At 38.4% G+C, this 27,275-nt stretch overlaps 1 protein-coding gene across 2 annotated transcripts; it reads right to left on the bottom strand.

Annotated features, from left to right (window-relative positions):
- Positions 1 to 179: 179 nt before the first annotated feature.
- On the bottom strand, positions 180 to 25,509 carry LOC306759891 (ras-specific guanine nucleotide-releasing factor 1-like; the record flags this gene model as incomplete). 2 transcript variants are annotated; one of them, XM_079245637.1, is made up of 27 exons in its annotated part: positions 180 to 272; positions 2,671 to 2,739; positions 2,845 to 2,962; positions 3,080 to 3,159; positions 3,509 to 3,706; positions 3,795 to 3,879; positions 4,053 to 4,159; positions 4,293 to 4,353; positions 4,734 to 4,846; positions 4,970 to 5,076; positions 5,763 to 5,933; positions 7,395 to 7,511; positions 7,830 to 8,203; positions 10,388 to 10,636; positions 11,532 to 11,614; positions 11,989 to 12,131; positions 12,677 to 12,740; positions 13,072 to 13,253; positions 13,570 to 13,688; positions 13,943 to 14,052; positions 15,169 to 15,362; positions 15,676 to 15,755; positions 15,866 to 16,119; positions 16,781 to 16,873; positions 18,130 to 18,277; positions 20,902 to 21,008; positions 25,234 to 25,509. In XM_079245637.1, the coding sequence occupies 27 exons, from the start codon at positions 25,507 to 25,509 to the stop codon at positions 180 to 182; spliced, it is 3,795 nt and encodes a 1,264-aa protein (XP_079101763.1). The 2 variants fall into 2 exon arrangements, with proteins under 2 accessions (XP_079101763.1, XP_079101764.1); XM_079245638.1 differs by having other exon boundaries at positions 13,093 to 13,253.
- Between the last annotated feature and the right edge of the window lie 1,766 nt (positions 25,510 to 27,275).

Raw genomic sequence — 27,275 nt, 5'->3', positions numbered from 1 at the left:
ATATAAATACTCTAACTATAGAAATAAAATCTCTCTGGACTTAAACTAAGTCTACACCATTGGGGAGCATATACTGGAACGGCACAGCCTACTGTGTCTAACACAAATAATAATAAATGTACATGTTGAAATATTGTTTCTGCATACACTGTATGTGAGCAGAACAACAGAAATCCTCTTCATGATGAACTTTTTGGCTCAATTCTCAAAGATGCTTCGTAGAGGCTCTCCTCATCCAGCACTGCACTGTCATCCAGCAGGTACTTTGCCACCTGCAGCCAGAACAGAGACAAAGCAGGTTGTACAAGCTTGCTTTCTCTTCAGCATCTTGGTTATATGTTAAATTCCACATGCAGACGTGCTTACATAATTTATCCCTTCATTGTTCTTAAATGTTTTCCAAAAAGAGAAAAATATGCAATCCATATAAAAAATAATCATTTTCCCCCATCATTTAACTTAAATTACTGCCAGATAAAAGGATAGTTTTCTTTATTAAAGTGGTTTTATGTCTGTGACTTTTTCATCTGTGACTTTTATGAATGGTTGAGAGCAACTGCATTAAAAATTCTTTGATATAATTTCATGTGGTGTAACAATGAATTCCCGGAGTTTAAAGAATCAGGAAGCAGTTCATATAATACCCAGAAGAGGACGCCTTATGTATGTGGTCTTGCCTTGTATAAGTATGTTTTAAAATAATTTAGTGACCTTTCTCTTGATATTAAGTGGAACAAGAGGTGTAAAGTATAATATCATTTATTCATGATCCTAACCGCTTAGCCTGATGAAGGGTCACAGGGAACCTGGAGCCGATCCCAGCAGTCTTTGGCGAAAGGCAGGGTATATCGCCAGTCCATCGCAGGCCCACACAGAGACAAACAACCACTCACGCTCACACTCACTCCTATGGGCAATTTAGAGTAACCAAATAACCTAACTTGCATGTCTTTGGACAGTGGGAGGAAGTCAGGGTACCCAGAGAGAACCCACGCATACACGTCGAGAACATGCGACCTCCACATAGAAAGGTCAATGTCCAAGCCTCGCCCCAGCCGAGGATCAAACCAGTAACCTTCTTGCTGTGAGGCCACTATGCCACTGTGCAGCCCCATAAAGTATAATATATTATAATAAATCATACAATATATTATCTCTTTTGCTCAAGTATTTTGTGTAGAAAACTTCAACTTTATGAGTTTCTGTTTCTTTTTACTCACAGTCAGGCGGATTCTCATGCTTTTCATTCTCATCAAACTAATTCCAGTCACATTAATAAAAGACATGTAAACAGGATATGTTTTTCTACATCTTCAAAATGTCGCACTGTCAGTAGGACTGAAGATAACAGGATGGAAACATATCAAAAGGCTATTGTTCTTTTGTAGGATAATATTCATAGTATACCAAATTATTTGCAATACATAATTATTAATATGCAAGCACTGCCCATATCTCATCATCTCTTGTGATTTATATTAATTATATATATCACATATATCATATATATCACACACTGCAGTATGTGATTTATATTATTCTAATGATTTTCAACTGAGGGGAACATAGAAAAGCAAAAAAAAACCTATATGTCAGCTCGGTCTGACACAATGTAGTGGTACAATTTCAAAGCATTACTATTGAAGCTGCAACATTTGGCATACGATCAGGTTGCATAGATTGTCACTTTTTGATCCTGATGTGAAATGTAAATCAGTAGTGTGCATGCACAGGAAGTGAGATGTTTTTAGAAACTGAAGATCCTGGAAATTTTCTCCAAAACATTTATTGAGTCTCTTGGGAAAGTATTCAGCAGCAATGATGCCATTTTTGCACCTATTACTATGCATTGTGATTTCTTACAGGCTCCTGGGGTTCTGGTCTATTTCTGAAGACAGTCAGCAATTAAGTCGACATGCCCAGCACCTTAAACCATACAGCAACAGATTGTATACCATCATTATGGATGACAGTAAAGGCAACATTCATGGAGAACTCTACCAGCCATCTGTTTGAACAAGTACGCATTGTCCATGATGAACATACTTTGTGTGCTTTTATCTGTTTCAACAGAGCTACAAGGAATGCCTTACAGTCACTGTCAATACCTGCCCTTTTATCCTTTATAGTGCTGACGGAGCCCTGCAATGGACTGGCAAGCTGTCCAGGATGTACCCTGCCTTTCGCCCAACAGACTGCTGGGATAGGCTCCAGCATCCCTGCGACCCTTCATTGGACTAAGCGGTTAGGATAATGAATGAATGAATGATTTCCCGGCAGATTTTCCTCCTGTCAGCACTGAGACGCTTTCACCCATATACTTACTACATACCTCTGGAAACTTCATAGGATTAATATGGAACATGGAATTATGCTTAAAAAAAGTTACGTGAACACAACATCCTGACTTCATTTATCAAACGAAATCAGTTTTAACCAGAGTTGTCCCTCCCAACGAATAAACAGTTGCTTCACCTTAACTACTGCTCTGGTAAAACGTTCTTTATCAACTTTAACCTTACGTGAATCTTATGTTGTTTTAGAAAATAAAATTAAAAGTATTTTAAACTAGTAGTCAAATTCATTCATCTCAATAAGGCAATCCTTTTTACTTGTCCAATGATAAAGTTTAGGTTCCTGCAAAGTAAAAACAGCAGTAAGTGAACTCACCTTTGGCTGAAAATCTATCTTGTAAGCTGTCTGTTGAAATTGTCGTATCTCTCTGATTATGTGAGATATCTACAGAAAAACACAGCAGAACGAGCATAATGATCCATTTATCAGTGTAGATGTTTTTCTCAGTCCCTTTCACTAAAAACTTATCCTCATATAGATACTATTTACCATTCTCATCTTGGAGAAGTTGACCAGGTTATCCTCAGTGTAGTTGGGTGTTCCCTCCTCAATAAAGGCCAGGTCAGTCAGGTACATCCCCAGGTAGGGCACGCAGGGGGGATCACAGCTGTGGACAGCAGATATGTCAGAGATATAATTGTACAAATGCAGAGTAACAGACACAAGGAGGAATACATTTTACTCCACCAGAAAATGAGAAGACTTAATAATGACGGTGAATTACTTCTTCAGAGCTTCTCTCAGGTTTTTGAATCGGCCTTCAGATGACACCAACTTCTGCAACTTGTCAACCACAGTTTTTGTCTGGAAAAGAGGATCAGAGCAAAATCTGTCACTGCTACTGGCTAGAAATGTAACTGTGCTCCTGTAAGAGCGTGCTGTATTTGTGTACACTCACAAATTTAGAAATAAATTTTGGTCATTTTTGAGCATCACCTTTTAAAGAATATTGATACTTGAAACTTGACTTCTTAAGACTCTGTTGAGAAAATGAGTACAACACCACTTTCCCATCTCTATACTAAGAATGAAGCTAAAGATGACGCCACACAAACCAAGAAAGAAAAATGTTTTTCCACCTGCACCTCATCATCTCTCTGATCAGCAAATAAAATCTCAAAAACTTGAACAGAAGGTGTCAGATGGCTGATACCTGCTTAGATATTTTCAGCCATGTCTTTTTGAGGCGGAAGATTGAGCTGCGGTTGAGTGAGGATGTGATCTCAAGCACGGCGTTGTAGTTGTGAAGGCAACGACAGATGTCAGCCACTGCCACCCATTTCTCTATCACTGCCACACGCATGTTGACATCGTCCCAGTGCAGGATCTCTGTGGCAATCCTGTTGCTGATCTGATGAAAAAGAGATAAATACACACAATAATATTTGTTTGTGTGTCTCTCTGTCTAACTATCTAATCATGTTAATACTAAAACTTACATCATTGAAATGCTTGGTGGTTTTCATTATGTATGGTGTCCTTTCATTCTTGTCATTCTTCATCCAACCTTGACCAAAAAATTCCCTGTAAAGAAAAGATGTTTTTTTCTGTATATTCAGCTTTGAATAACTTGTCACATTTATACAACCATTTACTGCGGTCACTTCTTCCTTTCACCCTCCCTAAACCTTCTATGTTTGTCTTGCATGACTCAGTCCCTGTCTTTGTTTGCAAGTCTGTCACATGCATATACTCACTCGTATGGGATGACCTTGAAGACCAGGTGGTCCAGCATTGTGAGTTGCTCAGCAATCTCCAAGGCAGAGTGGCTCTCAAATGGTTCGGTCTTACTTTCCTCCATGGCCTGATTGCAGATATATTTATATAATTTAAATAATTTAAATAAGGCAAAAGATAATGCAAAGATACAGCATGTGATTTAAAAAAGTAAGAAGGGTTTTATTCTCAACAGGAGGTTTAGTATCGCAGTGACTCACCATCTGTGTTAACTCTTCAATGGTGGCCTGACTGTCTCCAGGATCCTCCTGAGTGAGAGTCCTGCATGTAAAAAGACACAACTGCTGTTATTTTACAGTTTTTGTCTATTGACATGGTACAAAAATATCTTTTGTGCACATTCATAGCTAGAAAAATGTACACACAGTGTAATGGACTTTTTTTTTCTCCAATTTTTTTTAAACAAGACTAACCAGTCAGTCCTTGAGAATGAAACATTTCATTGCACAGGCCAGGTAGTTTTTTGTTTTGTGTGTGTGTGTTGGTGCGTTAAATCTAACTTCCCATTTCTACTATCTCAAATGATTTTGTTGAAATATGGCGGTCCAAAGAGGCTTTTCCATGGGATGTTCACAAACAAATGTGTCATACTGTCATGTATGACTATATAGCAATGGAGAGATAACAACAAGAAGTCCAACCTGATAATGTTGGCAGCTGCCTTTCGTTCCTGTGTCAGGAGCTCTGGGTCATGCATCACCTCCTCCAGGAAGCCAATTACCCGCATCTTCAGCTCTGTGTTCTGCTCAAAGTCCTGAGGACCCGCACAGCAAAAAGAGCCGTGTCATTATAGAGGTGTTGTTTGTCTCCTTCATATACAATAAAAAGAGGGATGGAGAAAAGAAAACAAAAGGGAGAGAAGGAACTTGACCTGTACCTGTGAGTGTTTGGACACCCAGTGACGGAGCACATTAAGGACCCTGTTTGTGGCAGCTCTTCGGATAACAAACTCCTTGTCTCCATTCCTCTGGTCTGTAGGAAAACCTAGAATCACATTCAACACAAATATATTCCACCTGTGCGATACCATTATTTTTAAATCATTTTACTAATTTTACTTCATGTTGTCTCAGTCAGCATTTCACTAGCAGAGCAATGCATCAACTATAACTGACACAGAGAATAAAATGATGGCAACATTAGCAGAGAATATTTACAGATTAATCTGGAATGCAGCAAATTAAGCAGCATGAGAATTTATGCATAAAACATGCAGCAATTTGCCATATTATATGTTTGCAATATGCAAAAGATCAGTTACTAATACACTGTATGTGTATGGAAAAGATATAATTTTATTTAAGTTTTTTTTTTTTAATTTGTCATAAACATGAAAATAAAACTGCTCCAATGTTTTTGTTAGGCGATAGGAGAGCAGCAGGCTCTGTAATGTGGGTTCCCTCTAGTGGCCACAAGATGCAAAATTTCTAAACTTTTGGGCCAAAAAAACCCCAAGTTATTTGCTTTTTCTGCTGTTACCATAGTTATTTGTTCATTTATCATCGATTTTACATCCATTTTACATAGCTTTTGTAACCAGATTACGACAGGTTATTTTTAATTCTGCAGACATCTATTGAAATGAGTTGAAGATGACAGACAGGAAACTTCTAGACAGTGAAGAACAAACATCTCTGATGTGAAAGTTGCCAGCCTGTCAGGCGACTGACCTGTGCTGGCGAGGGACATGCGGCGGTACTTCTCCTTGGTTGGCGTGCCTTCGTTGGCACCAGCTGTGGCAATGGCAAATGCTGAGGCTGCAGAAAGAGCACTGCGGTTGTTGTCCAGTTCCCGGCAAGATGACACAACCATGCCATTGTTGAAGGAAAACAGGGAAAACTCTGCAGAAATGAGCCATGATAACCCATGAAAAATGTAACATTACCTAGCAAAAAGAGAAAAAGTTAAAGCACACAAAATGTCGTAATGCATGACCCTTTTGGTGTTTCTTTCTGAGCTTCTTACAGGATTGAACAAATAGTGGAAAACATCTGAATGACTAGAAATGATCTGATTCCCTCTGTGGAGGTCTGTAAGTTATTGTAACATCAATATGATCAAACTAAGTTGTTGACCATTGGAGGGCAACAGAGAGCTAAAATTGAGCCAGCACAGTATGTCCTGCAGCTCGTGGCACTGACGGTATACTCTATACTGTGCCTGCCTCCCTCCTTTACTGCCTTCTTCCCTCTCTGCCTTCGTCTGTTCAGCCGGGGGCGGCACAGAAGAACACGCACATGGTTGCTAAGGTACAAGGTTTCCTTCCACCTACTCACACAAGGCACTGGCTTCCCTTGTATCCAGCAACGTGGGAAGAGAACACACTGGGGATGAATTGTGCTTGACTACCTACGGGGTGGATGCTCCCTCTCTATGTGGTATGGGGAGGGCCAGGATGCTGTGGGTGGTTGTTACCTAGCCCTTATCTGGCTGTAGATGTGCGCATCATTCTCTGAAAAAAAAACTTTGCAATAAGTACACTGTGGCTATGTCTATTTTACTTTTATATGTGAGTGTATAGTGTTCACTGTTTTAGTCTTATGGTGTGACTGGATAGTAAAAATGCCCCAGTTGTTGAGCTAAAATCTTGTTTTAATCTAATAAACTTTTTCTTTACTCTAAAAAGTTAAAAGTGCATCCTAACATCAAGCATTAACTATAGCTGAAGTTTTTCACAGTATTTCAGTTGCATCATCTCAGGGCTGTCTGTGTTGTAGTTCAATTATATAAAAACATGAACACAAAATGTGTACAGATAACAATATTATCTAAGGATAGACACCTCTTTTTGGCCAGTTTGGCTGTAAATAGTCAGGAAATGTCATCATTTTACTTGTAGTTGAACTAATTGTGCTGCTGGTTGTCTGTGAACATATGTTCTTTTATTATAATTTTATTCAGTTTATCCATCCACTAAATATCCATAAAGCTCATTTAAAATGAACTGATTTCCTAAAAAGCTAATTCAAGTAATTTGCCAATAGGATTTTTTTTTTTTATTATTCAAGTGGTCACTGAGGATATAATATGATATACAATGTGTCTGTTAATTTGTTTTTCATTGTTATTATTACTGAGTGTTTGCCAACGCAACCTGCTGTCAAGTATGGCATGTCAGTAGCACTAAACACAAAGCCTCTGCATTTCGCTGGTTCTCAGATCCTTGCAATTTCATTTGTGCTGGTAGGCCAGGATTCATAAGTAGATCAAAAGACCTCATAAACAGGCTGTTGACATGGAGCAGCTTAACAAGCTCAAACAGTGTCTCAGCACATCGGTGGAGAGGCAGATTGCAACTGTACCAGAGTTTTTGGATTTGACATTCTTGGGTGTTGATGGCGACTTCGGAGAAGACGTTTCTGCTTCAGTCTCATCACTCTGACTTGGATCTTCATCACATTCCTCTCTGACCGATAGATCTGGGCAGAGATAGCGTCAAATAGTTAGGAAAAAGAAAAACTAGAATGAAGAGTAAAACAAAAGTAAAGGCTTTAGAATAGTGTCAGACAGGTGGAGAGGAAGAAATAAAGAATTTTTTTGTTTTACTGTTGACTTAATTAGAACATTTACAACCTTGCTTGCTATTTTAGACTTTTTTTCTCTTGCATATGCATAAATATGCTTTTACCTTTACACATAAACATCAGTGACACTTGAAAATTTAACTGAACACTGATACATAAAAGATTTATGTATGATGTGACAGTGAAATTTGACAAAATCTCTGAATCCCTGACCTTGCTTGTTGAGGACAGACTCCTCTGCTTTGCCTTCGGCTTTGGACTCTCCTTCATCAGGGATTTTGCCGGCCATTGTGCTCGACACGTAGAGCTTGTTGATGTCAAGTGTGGTCTTACTGAAGGGTGACATGGTGGAGTGCATACTTGCATAGCCATTAGGAGAGCAGCTAAGCGCAGCTAGGTCCAGGGCTTTGCCCCCTGTGATGATGGGAATGTTGAGCGAAAGTTTGCGGCGGCGGTTTGGGGAGGACGTCTTGGTGATGGAGAGAGGAGGAGGGGAGGAGAACTTGCGGCTGGCACGTGGCGACGTGGGTGGCTCGCCGTAGAGGAGTTTGTTGTTCTGGCTGCTGGCAAAGAAAAGCTCCAAAGAGCTGCAGTAGAGGGGAGAACGAAAGAGCAAAGAAAGAGACTGAAAGATGAACTGTAGGTGGAACATCTCTCAAAACTAAAATGCAACTTTTTTTTGTTTTTCATTTTGAGTTGAAAACAATGTGAACTGAATAGAGTAGAGTGTAAAAAGGGAGAGATGGTTATCATGGGGGTGAGGGAGGGGTGGGGGTATAGGGTGCACTTGGTGTCAAAAGCAGAGGAAACACATTAACTGCAGGGTTCCTCAGGAGCTCCTGCCTCTTTTATTTAAGCTACATTGTTTAAGACAGCATCCTCCTTGCACTGAGAGCCACCCCCTCTGAAGGCCTATAAATAGCATGTCAAGTGACAGTGTGGGAGGCACGGGTGCTGCCAACAGCAACCAGCCCAGGGGAGGCCCACAGAGACATGGGAGCGAGAAACAGAGAGACAAGGGGGCCGAATGGAAACAGAGAGGGAAAGTAGGAGAAGGAGACAGCAGTACAATGTTAAAAAAAATGCAGGGGCGGAACACTGATACAGAGAGGGAGGGCACAGGAGAAGAGCAACATAGTGGATATGGATTCCACAACATCGAAAGCTCATGGCTGAGAGTGGGCGAATGGGAAGCCTCCAACCCTATATGGTGCTCGCTGCAGCCATGTTGTGTCTCCTTCCGAAAATTCACAAAACACTAATGCAAAAAGATCAGAAGAGGAAAGAGCGGAACTGGATAGAAGGAGAGCAGAAAAGTGCGGACGAGGCAAACAGAAAACGAGAAAAGCAAAATAGACAGTCAGGTATAAGTTAAGTCAGAGAAGTGAGCTAAATGACGAGGAGACAAGAGAGCGGTATGGCAAAAAGGAGGAAGGAGGAGAAGAGAGCAGGGTGCAAAACACTACCATCAATATTTAATACAGTGGAGCTGCTGCAGATGATGGGGTAGAGAGGGAGAGAGAAGACAGGAGAGAAGGGGAGAGGGTGGGGTCCTGCAGCAGAGTACAGGGTTGCTATGGTGACAGCGCAGCAGAGAAAGGGATGGTCAGACTTCTGGAAAGAAAAGTAAAAGCAAGAGAATGGAAAAGGGTAGAGCAAAAAATGAGAAAGAGGACGAGTTAGAGAGGTGGGTGGACTCAGGACCCAATTAACTGTGATTGCAGACAGATGTGCTGGTTTGACCTCTTACTGCTTCTTCACCAGTCCCTTCCCACCTGGACCTGATGTGATAGCATGATGGGCTGCTTACAGACAGTCCACATCAAAGCAAAGACTAATTCAGACACTAGGGAAGTCCCACCTCTTCATTGCACCATTACAACACTGCTGTTGCATCCTCAGAAGATAATGGGAGGACATCTCAAACTTTGTTCCAGTTATCACAAGTTGCATGGATCAGCCTAGAGGCGCTTTTAAGAGTCTAATGTAGCCAACCATCACTGCACTGCTGTCTTAAGTTGTCTTCAGCTGTCCACCTAAATGCTAACCAAAACTGTAAACATCTTGCTTGAAAATGACTTGTTAAAGGCTAAAGTTGTGATTCAGAAATCTTAACACTACAAAAAAAAACAAAAAAAAAACAAGTTTAAACGTATTTTAGCTGCAAGTGACCATTCGTACCTCTGAAAGATATTTAATTTACATAGAACAAGAATGCCATAGGCTCCAGTCCATCTGATACTGGGTTGGAGCAGTTTACTACACATGCTACAGAAATTGTCAGACATTCACAAGGAAACACAGACGCACATGCAATTCCTGAACAATTATAGTCAGCATGAAGGTGACATTCTGTTCATTCTGTTACCCTTTTAAAAAACCATAACCACTGGGCAAAAAAATCCAGTTTTTAAAAAATCTGAAGTCTTTCTTTGGTCCTTTAACAAAATCTTAAAGAAATATTCTAACAATTTATTTTTTGATATTTTCACTATTTATTACTCTGATAAGTCAAAACCATTGTAGTTCAACCTTCTGCTTCTGGTGTCCACCAGGGGGCAGGAGACCAGTATTATACAGTGTACAACAGGCTTTTGAGTACATTTTCTACCATAAAGTGATGCAAAATGTCTCAGAAACTGTACTTTATAACTGTACTTGGCTTTATAAGGTTAAAGCTGATGGTATGCCACACACAAACATACAAATACTTTGTACTTTGTAACATATAAAGTATGACTTGTAGCTCATTTCAGGGACACCTCACTTACCGCGCAGGAATGGCACTGATTGGCCTCTTGTAAATGGTGATGAGCTTGTCAAGCACTACATCTGCGCTGGTGAAGACACGGTATGAGTGGAGGAAGGTGTTCAGGAAGTCAATGGACAGGAAGCGCAAGTCAGTCAACCTCTCCAGCAAGCGCTCCACACTGGCATAGCGGATCTGCAGCACCTTGCATGAGTTCATCATCTTGCTGAAGCGAATGTCAACGTCATCACAATACAAGCTGGTGTCGGACCTGTAATGGGGGTTCAAATGAGGGTGGGAAAGTTTCTCAGATGAATTTAGGCCCCAGTTATAATGCTGCCAAATTGAATCAAAATAATGATTTCTTTGTTTAACACTAATATGAGTACCGGTAGCTGTTAATTTCCCTACAGAGAGGACAGTATCTGCGAGGACAAATTACAACTGCAGTTTTAAATGACAAATGTATTTATGTTTCAGATTTTATACATGACGCATTGTTTACGTGCTGAACTGACATCATTGTATAAAGTTTGTCACGTGGAGTCAAGATCGCCTCAGAAAACCATTGTCAGCTAACAGTTTGTTGCTACATCTACAAGTGCAGGTTAAAACCAACCATGCAAAGCCAAAGCCATCCATTACATAACAACACCCAGAAACACTAGCAGCTTCTCCGGGTCCAAGCTCATCTTAATTGGACTGATGCAAAGTGGGAAAGCGGAAAATCATGGGTAACGTGTCTTCTGGCTAAAGAGAAGGACTATTCAGATTGTTATCAGAAAAAAGTACAAGAGCCAGTATTAGTGATGGTATTGGGATGGTGTTTGTTGTGTATTAATACACAACAAACAGCTGTGTCCCAACTTCAGTGGAATTGGGTTAATTGGAATAAACAAGAGCTGATATTGGCCTGTGGTTTACCACACTGTCTTATTATTAAAAATGTAAAAATGGTTGTGATAAATTATTTAATTGCGATGGATTTCTGACAGGGAACTGTACCCAAGTCACTGAGGCGCTTCACAAGAAATTGAAAGGCAAAAATGTGAGTTTTTGTTCTCTATCTTCATAAATGCGCAATGCATTTGTCTCATTTTTATGTCACACTGATGCCAGTCCTTGACTATGCATGTATAATGTATGTGCATCGTTGCAAGTCTTACTTAATCATCTGTGGCACGGTGACTTTACTGTTTTCCTCGAATGCGTTCATCATCAGACCATTGCAGCGGATGTTATCGATGCACTGTAAGGCAGGGAAATGGATAGAAAAACAGTTCTCTGTAAGTGATAGAGTCAGTTCACAAAACTGTTGATACAATCTTCAGACCTTTCCTCTGCAAATGACACAAAGCTTCCATACTCTGGTCCTCTCAATAATTACATCCTGGATCAAAAGTTAATCAGACATTTGACAATCAAGGAGCTACATTGCCTTTATTAATGATTGCTGTCAGGTATTGGACTCTAACTTTTACACCATCTGATGATTGATCATAAATTTCCATACAATCCTAGTTAAATTTGCAGACACCCCACGAAAATCCTATAAAAATCTGATAAAATCTCCACTGCATGTCTTTTTTTCTTTTTGATCAATGCACGCAGATAGTGACATACCTGGCTGATATCACTGGTCCATGCTGACTTTTCCTGTCGGGACGAAGCCACAAGGATAACAGTATAAGGCTGACTGTCTTTGGGCTCCACCATAACTTTAAAGTCCAGGTGCTCAGTGTCCTGGCCGCTCCGCTCCCCTTTAGCTGCAATGCAAACATTGAATTTTTCTTAATGTCACTCTGAGTGCCAAGTATAGATTTACCTAATAATTTCTGACATGTGTCATAATATAGAAAATTCTTTATGTTTTTCACAGTCATTTTGGCCAATTTAGGAAGAAAAAAGAACATTATAAAGTATTACAAATGTAGGATGATAATCCAAATGTTTTAAAAGCAGCCATGCTTAACAACTAAACAGCACCGTTTTCCATCTGCTGCCACTTAATGAGAAGGTGTATGATGAAACCACAGCACTAATACACACAATGGTCCATTGTGCTTACTTTATGTGCAGCAATCATCAATCAACCAACAATTAAGCCTACAGTAGTTTTGTTTTAATGTTGTGGTCGTGAGACAAGAAACAATGCCTTGCTTCAAGGAAACCACAATTGTCTTGATTTTTAGTCTTCACTTCCAATTTACTCAAAGACACTGTCTCACCCATAAAATAATGTAATGTACAAATTAAACTTTTTAATATTTATATTTACAAAGATTTGGATAGGATGCACAGAATAACTTACATTCATCGTCTGTTCCCTCTGGTTCCTCCATCAGGGTGCAGTCGATGAGAGATACAACTCCATTCTGTGATGAAGTTGAGAGGTTACAGCATATTATTGGCAAACTGAAACCTTAAAGTATGCTAGATCACCCTTTCTGGATGATGTCTAGGTCACAAAATTTGAGGATGTGATTAAATAGGTCGAACATTATAAACCTAAATACAGGCACCTGAAATTACTGGTTGGTGACAATCATTAGTACTGTACCTCAAATGAATAAGTGGTGTAAGCGAATACTAGCCGTTACTAAATACATCCTGCACTCAAAGAAATTGTCATTTAAAACTCCAAAGTTGCTTATAATCAAGAACTGATCTGCCAGCTGTATAATTATGATATATGAAGAGGGCCATCATGAGAACATCTGGCTGTACCTTAGTGATGTGAAGTTTCCCTCCGGACCCTCGAGTGCAGATGATGAGATGTTTGGAGAAAAGGAAACACTGTCTCTCGCCTTCCTTCTTCAGAGACAGAGAGCCCAGTCGGCCTCTGGTGATTTTCCCTTTCTCAGTCATTGGCACCTGGATCAGAGAACCTGTGGAAACACACAGTTTAACATGAAAAAAATAAAACAACTTCCAAACTTTTCCAAAAAAGTTAGTACCTTACAAAAGTCTTCAAATAATATGTAACACTAACATGTAAACATTCAAGGTTTTATAGTACAAGGTTGAAATGAATATGCAAAGCATTCATTTGTGTTTTGGTCAGTATTCATTTTGTTCAGTTCCACAGTAAACAGTTTTTTAGTCCTGGGCTTCAGAGAGGTTGGTGTTATTTTCAGTTTCATAAGTGGTATTAAATAATCAGGGTCAGTTCAATAGTGGAACAAAAAAACAATCTTCTCTTACCTTGTCTAACAAATGTTTGGCTGGTGTCAAGTAGCACTTCACAACCCTCCACAATCATGCGCTCAATGGCGAGGTTCTTCCTGATGTTCTCTGTCTCACTCACCTCATCGTGCATGATTCTGAAAGGCCAATGAATGGACGTCAATTCAGGAATCTCACTTCAAAGCCATATGTTCATTTGGATCCTCCAGATGGATTTTATCACACAAATATAACTGTTCAATAAGCACAACTAACAAGACTGGTCTTAAGTGTGTGTGAATCCGACAGAAATGCCAGGGTGATATACATAGTCATGCTTCAGCTAATAAGAAATTAAGTAGGTAAAGCTTTGAATGGAGTACTTGATCTCAGTAAAGGGAGGCGTTTTTACCTGGAAAGTTCTTCTAGTTTTGACTTGGCGTAGTCCAAACTATTTCTCTCAACATGCTCATGGGGAGTGTGAGCCAGCAACTCGTGCAAAGTCAGGATGTAACGAGGGATCTGAGAGACAGGGAAATAAGCTTTAAATGAATTTGGCTTTAAATCTCTTTTAGTTGAATGTGTTATTTACTGTGGTAGAGCTGACAAATCACTTCAAATTGGTCTTTTGTATTAAGCTTTAAATGAAAAAGAATATAATGAAACAGTAAACATGAAGTGAGCAAGGTGTTAAGTTACCACAATACTGCCAGACCAGCTCCAGTGCTCCTCAGCATTGATTTGTACAATTCTCTGGAACTCTGTTTAGAGGTATGCATCACCACTCCTCCATAATATGTTCCCTTATTTGGTGTTTTTGATGAAGGTGGCAGAGAATATTGCATAACAGATTGGTCCAAACACCACCATGAGTGTTCAATGGGGTTAAAAATCTAATAAACTACAAAAGCATTTCATTTCCATTCATCTAAAGTTATCAGTCCATTCAAGATTCCCTCGAGGCCTATGGAACGCGACGGTCCTGGAGGATACTGTTCTCATCAGGATTCAGGTCAGAACAACTTTGTATTTATCTGCTGTTAGTCTTGCCTTAAAAGTTACATGTCGAGCCAAATCTTGCAAACAAAGTGCCTGCGACAGTTTAGCGGAGCCTCTGAATTTCCTCACTGTCAAATAATGTCCCTTAATTTGTTAGCTGCCCGTACCTCAATGCTTTCACCTCAGCTTTTATAACCTCTTCTGATATTAGTGTTGGACTGCTTTTGGCACTTTAGTTCAAGAAAATATAACTAATCCAGACTGAGATAGGCAGGAAACAAAACACGAGTATGAAGTATTTAACTAGAATACAATGTTGTTTATTTTATGTGTCAGAATTCATAAATAGCTAGTCGTATTAGGTTACACACACAGCCTTAGATTATTTATGACTGCAACGTGAATGTTGAGGTTCTAAAAGTAATCTAAGGTTCACTTATTTGGGTCTGCACTTTTGTCAAGTTAATTTTATTATTTCACAAGATTTAAATTTATCACTGCACAATTAAAGCAATAACGATGGGTCATTTACAGTTTTGCACTACAGAACATGCACTGTACATACATGCTGCTAAATATTTTACACTGAATGTGCACTGTGTAAAATTACTGCAGTAAATTGTAGTCTTGGAATTTTACCTGAAACATGGGGTAAGTGAGGAAGGTTTCAAGTGTCCTCTCTTCACAGTCAGGCTTGGCCTCATACTGCTTCAGAAGCTTGTCAAAGTCTCGGTTCTGTTTGCAGTGAGCCAGGATCTGCAGACTGTACTGGTGGTTCCTCACAAACTCTTGGTAAATGTTGAGCATGGGCAGTAAGATGTCAAACAGGTCAGCTAAAAGACAGAGAATGCAATTGCAATTTTTAACAGCTATACAACACAAGTATCCTTATTTAGAAAGCAGAAATTTGTTTTATGTGCTGACTTTTATGTATTAATTTTCTTTGCATTGTTTTTGTGAATTGTGTCTTTGTCTTATGTACTGTAATTACTATGATGTTTTATTTTACTCATCTCATTTTATGTACAGCGCTTTGTGATTTTTTTATCCACAAAAGATGCTCTATAAATACATTTTTACTTACTTACTTATTTAGCAAATCGGAAAACAGTTGTGTGGGTGAGTGACAGTGTCTGTGTCTCTTACCCAGCACCAGTGTTGGCCAGCTGGCTATCCTGGCTTTCAGGCCCTGGTAGAAGATCTGGTGGAGGAACATGATGGTCTCACTGATAAAACAAACAAGCAACATGTTGCTCATGAGCGACTGTTCTTCTGTCTCTTGCTCATAACTGTCAGCAGTCACACCACTTCTGCAACCAGTCTGACCACCAGCCACCTGTTAAGGAAGATGCTGCTGACGTCATCATGCGTGATGGGGGGTTTCTTGGAACTGGCTGCCATGCGCAGCGGCCGCAGAAAGTTGTTGACCAAGATGTGGAGTTGCTGGACATACTCAGCTTCTGCCTCTAGCATGCTAAATACCACTTGATTCCTCTTCCTCATGCTTTCAGCGTGAGGTGAACGAATGTAGTCCTGGATGATGGTTTTCCACTTCCTGCGGCAGATCCAACCTCGCAGAAAACTCTGGACCTGTGATGGAAACAGAGACATTGTTTATATATTATACTGTATTGACACATGCTGTGCTGTCTAATGATGTTGTTATATAAGCTACTATGTAGGTTTAAACACCCTGCTAATGTAAACATTCATTTTAAATCTAATTTATATTAACCTGAAATGGTTCATGAATCTTGATGTTGTTGCAACTTTCACAAACTTCTGAGAAAAATCATTTTTTAATGCCTTAATACTTTATTATTATATTATATTACATTCTTCATGTCATTTCAGATATTATAGTTTATTACTACCAAAAAAAAGGAGACACTCATGATTAGTGTAATATCCAAACAGACACTGTGACCTTCTGTGGAGAGGAGAGAAAATTCAGACAAGATTTCAGTATCATTTACTAATCTTTACTTGGTTTTACAAACCTTTTACAGCTTAAAGTATGATAAAACATTTTTTTGAATTATTCGAGGAAACATGCAGTCATTGTTTGTAAGCTACTTACAACAGCGAATGCAAACAAACTTAATAAATAAAGATTAAGAACGAAATCATCAGGTTTTTATGTTGAAATTATGAAACTGCTGGATAAAATCTTTACCTGAACTTCATTTTTTCTGAATAAAAACTGTAAAGTTGGGTTTCCCATTGAAAAATACACAGCTGCTAAACTCACTTTCTTGATCTTCTTGATCTCTGTGTCATCCTCACTGGGTGGTACTTCTGGATTTGACTGAATCTTCTCATTGTCCTTCAGAAGTCCAGCAATCTGAAATCCAGGACAGTTACTGCGGGACTACAAAGAATTTCTCACACGACATAAAACTAGAAATATTTCTGAAATTGAAATATAAACAGGATGTAGTTTTTGCACAACACTTTATTGCCCTATTCAAAGGAAAGTAGTTTTCATGACAATCAATATGCTTGTTTTGCTTCATTTTATAAACTACATGTTGTAGGTGGGTGACAGGCCTGTACAGGCAGGTGAGTTTAGCAGTAAGACTGTATTTTCACGTTTCAAATTTTCTTATTAATTAATTATTCTTTTTTTTTCACGAGAGACAGACTGATTTTCATAACACAATAACAATATTCTACAACACTTTAACAAACTAAAGACTTTTTTTTAAAAAAAATATACCAAGTAACTAGTATCTTAATTTCAACATTTGCTATATTGGATTTGCAATTATCAACAAATCTGTGGTTGAACTAATTTGGAGATAATCGCAGTGTCTCTTTATTTCTGCTTTACTGTTTCCCATCCTTTTATGTACAGGGTTGCAAAATCCTTCTCCTGATCTTGGTGATTTCATATTCTTTCACTCCACTGTATGATTTCATAATAGTTATTAATGTTTTATTCAGTGATGTAAATTAGTTTTTGATCAACTTTGTCTTGGTCCATTAGCTGCTTCAAAAAAAAATATCGTGTATCCAGAAGCTAAACCCACCTTATCCAAATGTCACTTATTGTATTTAATTCAATTCTGTTACCACTCTACTCGTGATGTGAATAGCAAAAACTTAGAGCAAGCTACAAATAATAAACAAAGTCCATTAGTAATACACACTTCACCTTAAAAAGGGAGAAAGCAGATCATCCCTTTGCAGTGCAGACTGTGGTATCATGTAGAACAAAAGCTGACTCATGCATATTGAAAACACTGAATTCAATTGAAGCTCCATTAGCACATTAAAGAGGGCTGCATTTGATCTGGTTTAGACTGAATAATTAAGATACAAAACCCTGAATTGTAGTACAAAGTCTCTAGGGGGCACTGCAAGCTGCAAGACTCCCTATGATCTCCCACTATAAAGTTGTGGAATAGTGGGAGTTCCTCACTATGAACTCCTATTATCTGGGTCGCAGCCTTTGCCCTGTGACCCGTATATGCCTTTGTCTTCTTTTCTTCTCAGCAATTTTAGTTTTGTCCGTCTCCTCTGAGCACTGTACAGTAGGGTTACAAAACACACATTCACACACAGGTATTGCTAGCATGAAATTACAAGGCAAGTCACCTCTGATTTTAGCCGCTCAATCTCGATTTCCCCATCCTCTATCTGTTGTCGAAGTTGCTTGGCAACCGTTTTCTCTGTCTCCACTATTTGGAGTAGATGGAGATACTTCTGCATGAGGGTTTCATGCTCTGTAGCCAGGTTCCTGTAACTATCAAGACAGACACGCAGGCTATGTAAGGACCTCATTAACATGTTTTATGAGCTCTTCATAGATGTATCAAAGCAAAAGCAAATCTGTGGTTAGCATGTGTTTGAACCATATACCTCCAGTCCACAGAGTGCAGTGCAGTCATGCAACCAATTCTTTAAATACTTATAGGCTTATTGCACACCGTGTGTAAAAGCTGCTCCTGAATGAGCAAAAATATCTGTACATTATACACTTTAGAATATTATAATTTAGGAGCATGACTTCTGAGGCTTGTTATAAGCTGCAATATGTATAACTCAAGATGGAAAGAAATGTTCAAAAAGCATTCGGTTAAATTGGATTGAACAGTACATCTAGTCTTAAAAGAAAACTGTCAAATGAAAGTCAAATGGTAGATAAGGAACGTGTGAAAGGATATAAATGTACACTATCTCCTGCGGTCAATTACAGTATTACCAGACAGTTTGTCCTTGTACAGCAAGCACCTCTAATCAATTTAATTTTGAGGGAGTCAAACCAATTGATTTTTGGCCAAATTAATGCACACTACTGACATTTAGAGTGATGGTGCTGCCCCAAAGAAGCAATTTGTTTTAATTGACAGATGCTGCACAGCCACTGCAATTATACAGCTTTTTGTTTGTTAGTTGTTTTATAAATACACACTACCAATCAAAAGTCTGGACATACTTTCCCAGTAAATCCAATGGAAATTATATACATTTATATATATATATATATATATATATATATATATATATATATATATACACATATATCTGTATGTGTGTGTGTATAGATAGATAGATAGATAGATAGATAGATAGATAGATAGATAGATAGATAGATAGATGATAGATAGATAGATAGATAGATGATAGATAGATAGATAGATAGATAGATAGATAGATAGATAGATGATAGATAGATAGATAGATAGATAGATAGATAGATAGATAGATAGATAGATAGATAGATAGATAGATAGATAGATAGATAGATAGATAGATAGATAAATCTGTATATATTATTAGCAGACTAAGAAATAAGACAGTGAAGAATTTCACTTTTCACAAGTCTTGTTTGTCACAAATTAGAAATTTAATGCTTGCCTGTTATCTTATGTATGTCATTTAGTTTCAAGTCACATTGTACAAAATGTTCTAAACTAAATAGACTTTTTTTTACCTCAAATTGTGACATGCACAGTGTGTATCTCATGGGATTGCTGGCAGGAAATGATAACTGTTATTGTGGAAAAAGAATGGCGGACAAGTTCGTAAGTAAGCTTTTTTTTCTGTCAAAATGTATTATTGTCAACTTATCCAGATACAGCATAATTCATGAATGTAAACGATTTAACCACTTAGCAAGTGCAACTCCTAGAACCACATTGCAGTTACTTTGTTACTTTCTTTGAAGTAGATTGTAGTTATTTTTGTATATTTTCATTGTATAATGCAATCTTAATATCAACTGTTTTGTCGTACGTATCTGTTATATTTCGAGAAATTTAAAATATTAAATTTGCATTAAGAATTAACTTAGCTTGTAAAACCACGAACAAAACTTACTTAAAAGTTCATATTTGAAAGATTTGTCACTATTTGAAAACAGTTTATAAATGATGTGACATTTATAGCTTTACTATTTGCACCCCATGTCCTGCCTCACATGGGAATCCAGTCATTCCATTAAAATACTGAAGTCCACTAAATCGTATCTATTTGATATTTACATAGAGAACAGGAAAAACTGATAACAAACAATAGATGAAACATGTCAATAAAAAAATAATAACAATAATAGAAACATAAAATAAACATGAAAACTCTAAAGGTTTCTGAACAATGGGGTAAAATACTCTCATAATAATAATTCCAAAGTATTAACAAGAGCAGTTTTATTTTTTGTTTTTGTTTTTTTTTTTTAATCTTACATAAACATTTGTTTTTCCTATTAAAATGTCCTTGAGGCTTCTGGTTGGCAGCACACAACCTATCAACTTTCAATACAAAACCTTTTACTTAGCAGATCAATATGATGACATAATGCATTTTTTGTGATATGTCAATGCTGTAAATGCCTTTCAGCTGTTTGAACAGAGGTGAAAGTGGTCTTAGATGATCAAATTGAACATCAGCTAGCTTTCAACTAAAATAATTAATGCTGAAATCCTGGTTTGCGCTTCCTCAGAAACTGACCTCAGTAAACATTTCCATGGCCAACATGACAAAATCAAATGTGGCTTTATGGCCCAATGAGATGCTGTGCATTCCTACAGCTTCACACAGTCGCTGGATGGTAAGTTGATGCTTGCTCAGATGCTATTGACTGTACAACTTACTTGCACTAAGTGGCGACTGACACTCTTACTGACTAATAATCATATTTAATGGTTTTAGGTGCAAACTTTGCATCTCAACATATGGTGATAAATTTGAAAATGCAGAAATAAAAATGTCACTTCAAACAGACAATAAATTAAAAAAAAAATTTATATATATTTTTTAAATTTGATGGAAAATATATGTCATTATAATGAATGAGGTGTATTAAGCTCCTTAAATGAACACATGCTTTTGTGTATGTTGTTGAGAGGAAGGTCATGTGTGAGTTACCTGGCCTGTGTGATGGCTGCCACCCACTCATCGCAGTCCTTGACATCTTCTGTGCGTAGCTCCAAAGCCTTCTGGTTTTCATGATTGAATGAGATGGTGAAGTAATACTGGGATCAAAAACATGGAGAGTGAGTTAGAAATTCTCCCAGCAAATAATGAAATAAAAAGGATATTTTAACGTGTTTGGAAGTAAAACATCTAATCAATCCTGACTGATTGCACTAGTCTCTGTGTGTGTGAATGGACATGTATGTGAATGAGAGGGAGTGAGGGCTCCAGAGGAAGCAATCTTCAGAGATTCATTATAAAGCCTCTGTGCATTTTGTCTGTAACCTGGCAACTCACCTCTGGGTTGGCAGAAGCCTCCCAACTGATGCCATCTTCAGTTTTGGTTTGCTATTTTCTAACGATCTGGCATCCTTTCAGTGACACAAGCACCTCAGGGTCTTCACCCCTTGTTACTCTATTATTAACTCTGTTGAGTGGTTTTATAGCCTTAAACGTCCAGAAATTTAGGCAAATGCATGTGGAACTGTCTTTGCATAGGCTGATGAGATAAAGATCTCAGTTCTACAAAGTGGTGTCCACTGCCCTTGTTGTACAGACCGGTTATCTGTACTTGAAACGCATCAAATTATGTAACAGTGATGCATCGTAAACAGACCCCCTCAAATCCAATATATTGGGGTTTTTTTATCCCTCCCAAATGCCACAAGCAAATCATTTGTGAAGGGGAGTAATGTCCCATATTTCCTGATGAGCAGCAGAATGGTCTTTAGTCAATGTGGTTCCCGTCTCTCGCATCCTGTGAGCTGGTGTGTCAAGCCTTTTAGACAGCTATATTTAACTCCACGTCACTACATTTTTCGCTACAGATACAGTGGCTTTTGTTAAGTGACACAGAACTGAACTCAGGAAATCCTTGTTTTAAAATGACATGAAAGGAAAATATTTGACAAATATATGATAATACAAATGAAGGTTCATAAATTCTAATTACCAAATCCTTGAAAATGGTATTTGTATTTACAAAGCACTTTGAATAGTTTTTTGGTTGTTTTGTTTGTTTAGTTTTTTTTATTTGTTTGTTTGTTTTGTTTTGTTTTGGGGGTTTTTTGTTGTTGTTATTACTTCTGAAACACTTTCTAACACATGTAATAGTGGAGGGTATAAGTCCCTCATCAACAAGGAACAAATATTGTTTTAAACTATCAAGGTGATTACAGTCGCAACAATCTTTTTTTTTTTATTATTAAAATAATTCACTGCACTGAACTTTTGGTTTAATAAATTCAACATAGAACTTGTGGAAGACTACTATAAAATGATCCGTTCATCCCACATTAACATCATGATAATATTAATACATAAACATCGTCCCTATCACCCACTAAGATGGCCCACTTTCCGTTTTTTTTCCCATGTTCATATTTTCTGTACTTGCTAAATGGAGCACAATGCCAAGGCATGTTGTTGTACATTTTGTTGGCCCCTTCAAATGCACTTTTTCAGATGCAAATAGGGGTTGCCATAGTAACAGTGGGCTTAAACGTAACTCGCCTTCTAAATGGGGAATAAGACCATTTAAAAAGTAGAACACCAAAGAATACAATGAGAATGAAAAGACAGACAGACAGGACAGAGAGAAGGATCTTTTGCCTTTTTGAGGAGTGAGGACTATAAAAAGCACTGTAGCCCTGCAAGGTGGCAGTTGGCTTGGCATCTATTCGCTGCATTGTCCCTCTCCCTGTCACACACAGATAAGATCCAGCACTCTCCATCCTCCTGCAGCACTAACACACACACTGCAGAATATGGGTACACACTGCCCAACAAAATTTTGGAACCTGCCGTAATCCACACATGTAATAGATTTAATGCCAGGAATGTACAGTAGAATTGCCTCTGATGACCTCTGCAGTCTACACTTTGGCTCAGGAGTCATTTTGTGCTTTTCTCAGAGTGGGGGAAAATTAAAAGAAAATCTTTGTAGAGACACATGGAGCATTGATTGGTCTTTCTGTCCTCATTTCACCTTTTCTGTTAAGCTGCTCGGTTTTAAAGACTGACACCTGTGTGTGCAGGTTGGCACAATGAGACAAATATAGATTTCAAGACAAAGACACCAGAGCAGATAAGTTGTACAACCTGTACAGATGTGGACACATACAGGCACAGTTGACTAGACACTGCACTTCACATTAAATAGGAAAAAAAAAAAAATTGTATCGTGGAAAACAAACTCATTTGAATTGATTTAATTCACTGTTAAAATAAATTAATCAGAGCCATCAATCTATACAGCTGCTGTAATAGATGGCACTCAGTACATCATTCACTTAGATCTACTAGTTGATTGACCAAAAGAGAAGCTTAAGAAACAAGTGTTTCTGTTAATGTGCATGTCTATCTAGCCCCAGACTCCTTCATTACAGAAAGAGAAAAAAAAAATTGTGGACAGTTAAAGAAACGTAAAATAATCTCAGCTTTCTGGATTCTACTTGCGCACATGTACTGATACTGAAACTAATCCTGACAGTTCTACTTGCTAAAAAGGAGAGGCGTTGGAGCGTTTTAGGGTTCAGCACCATGGATAGTGATACCAGGTAGCAACACAAACATGTAGGACACCCTGCAGGAGTCACACAATGAATTTACATTCTTCATTAACCTTTTTAAAAGCTATTCAGTTTCATGTAAATATTAAACAGAAAGTCTTGAATGCAAGAACAGCAGACATCTGAATCAGACACAGGATTTGGGGAGCAGAATAGCAACTAGACACATCTAATGAAAATTTCTGGTTAGACGTTAACTTTATTATTAGATCTGTCACAGTGGGAGATTTCACTATTCAGCACTACATATGAAAAAGTAATTTGAGAGTTTTCCTTTCTGAAAATAGAATGCAGTCAACCTGATTTTTGTTGGTTTGTTTGTTTTATGGTATGGGTTCATAAAATTTTGAGTCTTACATAAGTCGTGCAACTTTATGTGCTATTTGTACTAATTTATGTGCTGATCACTATAGCAATAATTTTATTTCTTCACAACAACAAGCTGCTTACAGTTTTCAGGGTAAAGCTACGAACTGACAACTTAAAAAGACTGAAAAATGTTTTCTAAAAATGACAAATCATGATGTCTGCAAGTCTGATAATTCTAACTTTTTCTTCCTAATTTGCTTAGACAACTGTATATTTGAGTGCTTAATAGTAGAATTATTAAATATAGGCTATATCTCAAAAAGCCTCCAAAAGTTAAAGTCAAGAAAGCACGTGTATTCTGTTTCTAAATAAGCCTTTGCTTTGCCTTTAACTTGAGGTCTTTAACTCCTCTGCTGCATGGAAAGCAAAAGAGACTGCAGCTGGCAGAGCAGATTTCAGAAGGTGACTGCAGTCATAGCTCACAGCAGTTTGACCACTTCTCTGCCTCCTCAACACCTGAACGCCACAATCTTAAGTTCATCCAGCAACGCAGCCAAACTGATCTTCATTTGAGCTTTAATTCATTTTTATCTCGTTTCTCTGGTTTTTAAAATGCAAATAACTGTTCAATTCTGGCTCTTTATTATTCCTCGCTACTAAATGCCAAATTGACAAACACGTGCCTGAAATATCGTTTGTCATTCATGACCGTCGTTAACGACTCATAATGACAGTTGAACCACCTCTGTAAACCAGGGAGACACAGTTGCCAAGGTAGGGTGCTATTAATATCAAGACAAGGAATTAAATCAATACGTCAAAACGACGAGGAAGGGGCAGCTCTCCTCCGCAAGATGGCAACCTAGAAAGTTTGGATGCAGTTTTAAGTTTGCGTGTGTCTACAAATACAGCGTCATTTTTCTTTTTTCTTTTCTTTTTTCTTTTTTTTTTTTAAAAAAAAAAAAGGTCATGCGACAGAAAGTGATGAGAATGAAAACCTGATTAGAAGGGAATACCTTGCAAACTTATGCGTTTGCATGTATCTGGTAAACTTTGAGCCTGTGTAGATTTCTGTATTGAATGCTTTTGATAAAATTACATTTTGAAGCAGGCTGTGTGAGTATTTCAGTGCGGGATCAATCAGTTAGAAAGACGCTGTTACGTAACCATGAACGTCAAATGAACTATAATTACAAAAGCAAATGTGGGAAACACTGCGTGTTTGCTCTGTACATTTTTAATGAAGCCATCTGAGTTGTTGGTGTAGTCAGAAACAAAAACGCACAGCCAACATCGATATTTTGGGAAGTTTAAAAGCATCACAACTAATGAGTCATTCTGGAAAGCTGGATTACTTTGACAGCCAGTCTCAGGAAAACTCCTGCTCCTCTGATCAATATCTTACCTGCTTCTCTAAGCATTCTTTCGCAGAGAGAGACGGTTTTGGTGACGGTGCCCTGTCACAGACACATCCCTCCAACAGGTACAGTCCAGAGGGGCGTGAGCTGGAGTCGTTTTCGAAATAAAACAGCATATTCTGCAACAAAGCGAACCACTTTGAATGCCATTTTGTGTTGTCTGAGCTTTTCTTACTCAAGCAACCTCGCCTCGTCCCATCCTTCTTCGCCAAAAGAGCCAGATAGGTGATGTGGCCATCATTGAGTCTCATCCCTTTCTGCATTTTGGCCGTGAATCCAAAGGATCTGCAGGCTTGCCTGCGGATTTTTACATGTTCTTTTTCTCTCTCTCTCTCAGCGCCTCCGAAACACAGTCACACTTGGTGGGCAGCAGCCCACTCTTGAGTGCCCATCACCACTTGCCACAGCAGCGTTTGCAACCGCGAAGGGGGAAACGGAGAAGAAAATGATGCGGTCTCAGTCACGCATTCAACTGCACAGACCTCTCCGCGCTGCAGGCACACTACAGCAGCCTCGACGCCGTCTTTCCCAATCGCACATGATGAGGGCTGAACTGTCCGTGTGCAGAGCCTACAAAAGTGCGCGCACACACACGCTCAGCATCCTGCTCAGAGGGAGGAAGCGCAGTCATGTGGTCTGTCCCCAGAGCAGCAGATTTTAGCACCTTGGACAGAGACTTCGAGGAGAAAAACAGACGGAGAGAGACGCAAACCCCACCAGCGTTTTGTTACTTTGGTCAAACCAGCGATAATATGAATAGGTTTTAGATAATTAGAATAAAATGTCCGACAGAAGCACTGCACCTAAATACAGCATGCTACAGCAACAGACTGCAGTGCTTAAAAAGGTGGAAGGTGTCAGAATACAAGGTTTGCCTGAGTGGAGAGGAAACAAAACAACAACAAATTGACAGACCACTGATCCTAAATTGACTAAACTGATAGTTGATTTAAAGGAAGCTTAAAGCAGTTCTAATCACTATCATCAAACCTGTTGGTCAGCTTTAAGGTTTGCAGTGACATTTTAAATTCTTTTTCTGATTCTTTTATTGTTGAAAAAATTGCCAAGTTAACTTGATTTAAGTTACCACTCCTAAAACCTGACTGGTCATCCCAGGTGCTGGGTGAACCTCAGATTTCCAGGTACAAGTGAACGCTGCTCAGAATGCATTCAGGGAACATGTACTGTGCCCTTTTGCTGCTAAGTGCAAAAATACATGACAGAGGCCAGAAAGTGTCTTTTCAGTATCAGAATAAAATAAAATTACATTTGATTTAAAGGCATGCCATTTAAAGATGCAGCATGTAACAAAATCAAAGGTCAGTTACGGAAAAATGTCATATATTATTAAAAACTCTGCTTCTATGTGTCCAGTCACTTTATTAAGACAACTCCTGTGTTATTATTCTATTAGAATGACAAATGTATTTACCTTCTGTGGCTCAATGCACATAGGAACTGCTGTATGTGTGCCACATTTTTAGTACAGTGTCTCTGAATGGACAAACAACTTTGTGTGTGAAGTGAGAACCCTCTGAGCTTTTGTACTGACTTTGTTTGATGAGTTCTAGAGCATTGTTTGGATAAGTATCATCTTAAAAAGCACATGGAAAAAGTTGAAGTAGTTACCTGTTGATGCCAAGTAACTTTTATGGTAATTTTTACTGCGACATGTCAGTAATTCTTACACAATGTACTGTCAACTATATTAGAAAAAAGAATAAGATTGCAATAGTTCCACAATACATGGCTTTACAGCAGCAGTTTAAACCAAGTAACTAAAATGAAAAAAAAAATGCAGCTGGCAAATGTGAAGCATAGAAGCTGAGAAGACATGCTGGAATCATCTTCACATCTGGATGGAGGCGATCCTCACACAGCCGTGTCACCACTGTTTATCCAGATTTTTATCTGTTATTACTACATCACTACAAATCGATTCTTGATTATTAAACAGCTTCCATGTACATCATTGTCCGCTAGCAGTTTGCATGCATCTGTTTAAGCTGTTTATTATAAAGAGGCTGTA

The sequence above is a fragment of the Telmatherina bonti genome, assembly GCF_933228915.1.
Source record: "Telmatherina bonti genome assembly, chromosome: 1".
NCBI classification, from domain to species: domain Eukaryota; kingdom Metazoa; phylum Chordata; class Actinopteri; order Atheriniformes; family Telmatherinidae; genus Telmatherina; species Telmatherina bonti.
The sequence above is the reverse complement of the archived record's forward strand: the minus strand, read 5'-3'. Positions and strand labels throughout refer to the sequence as shown.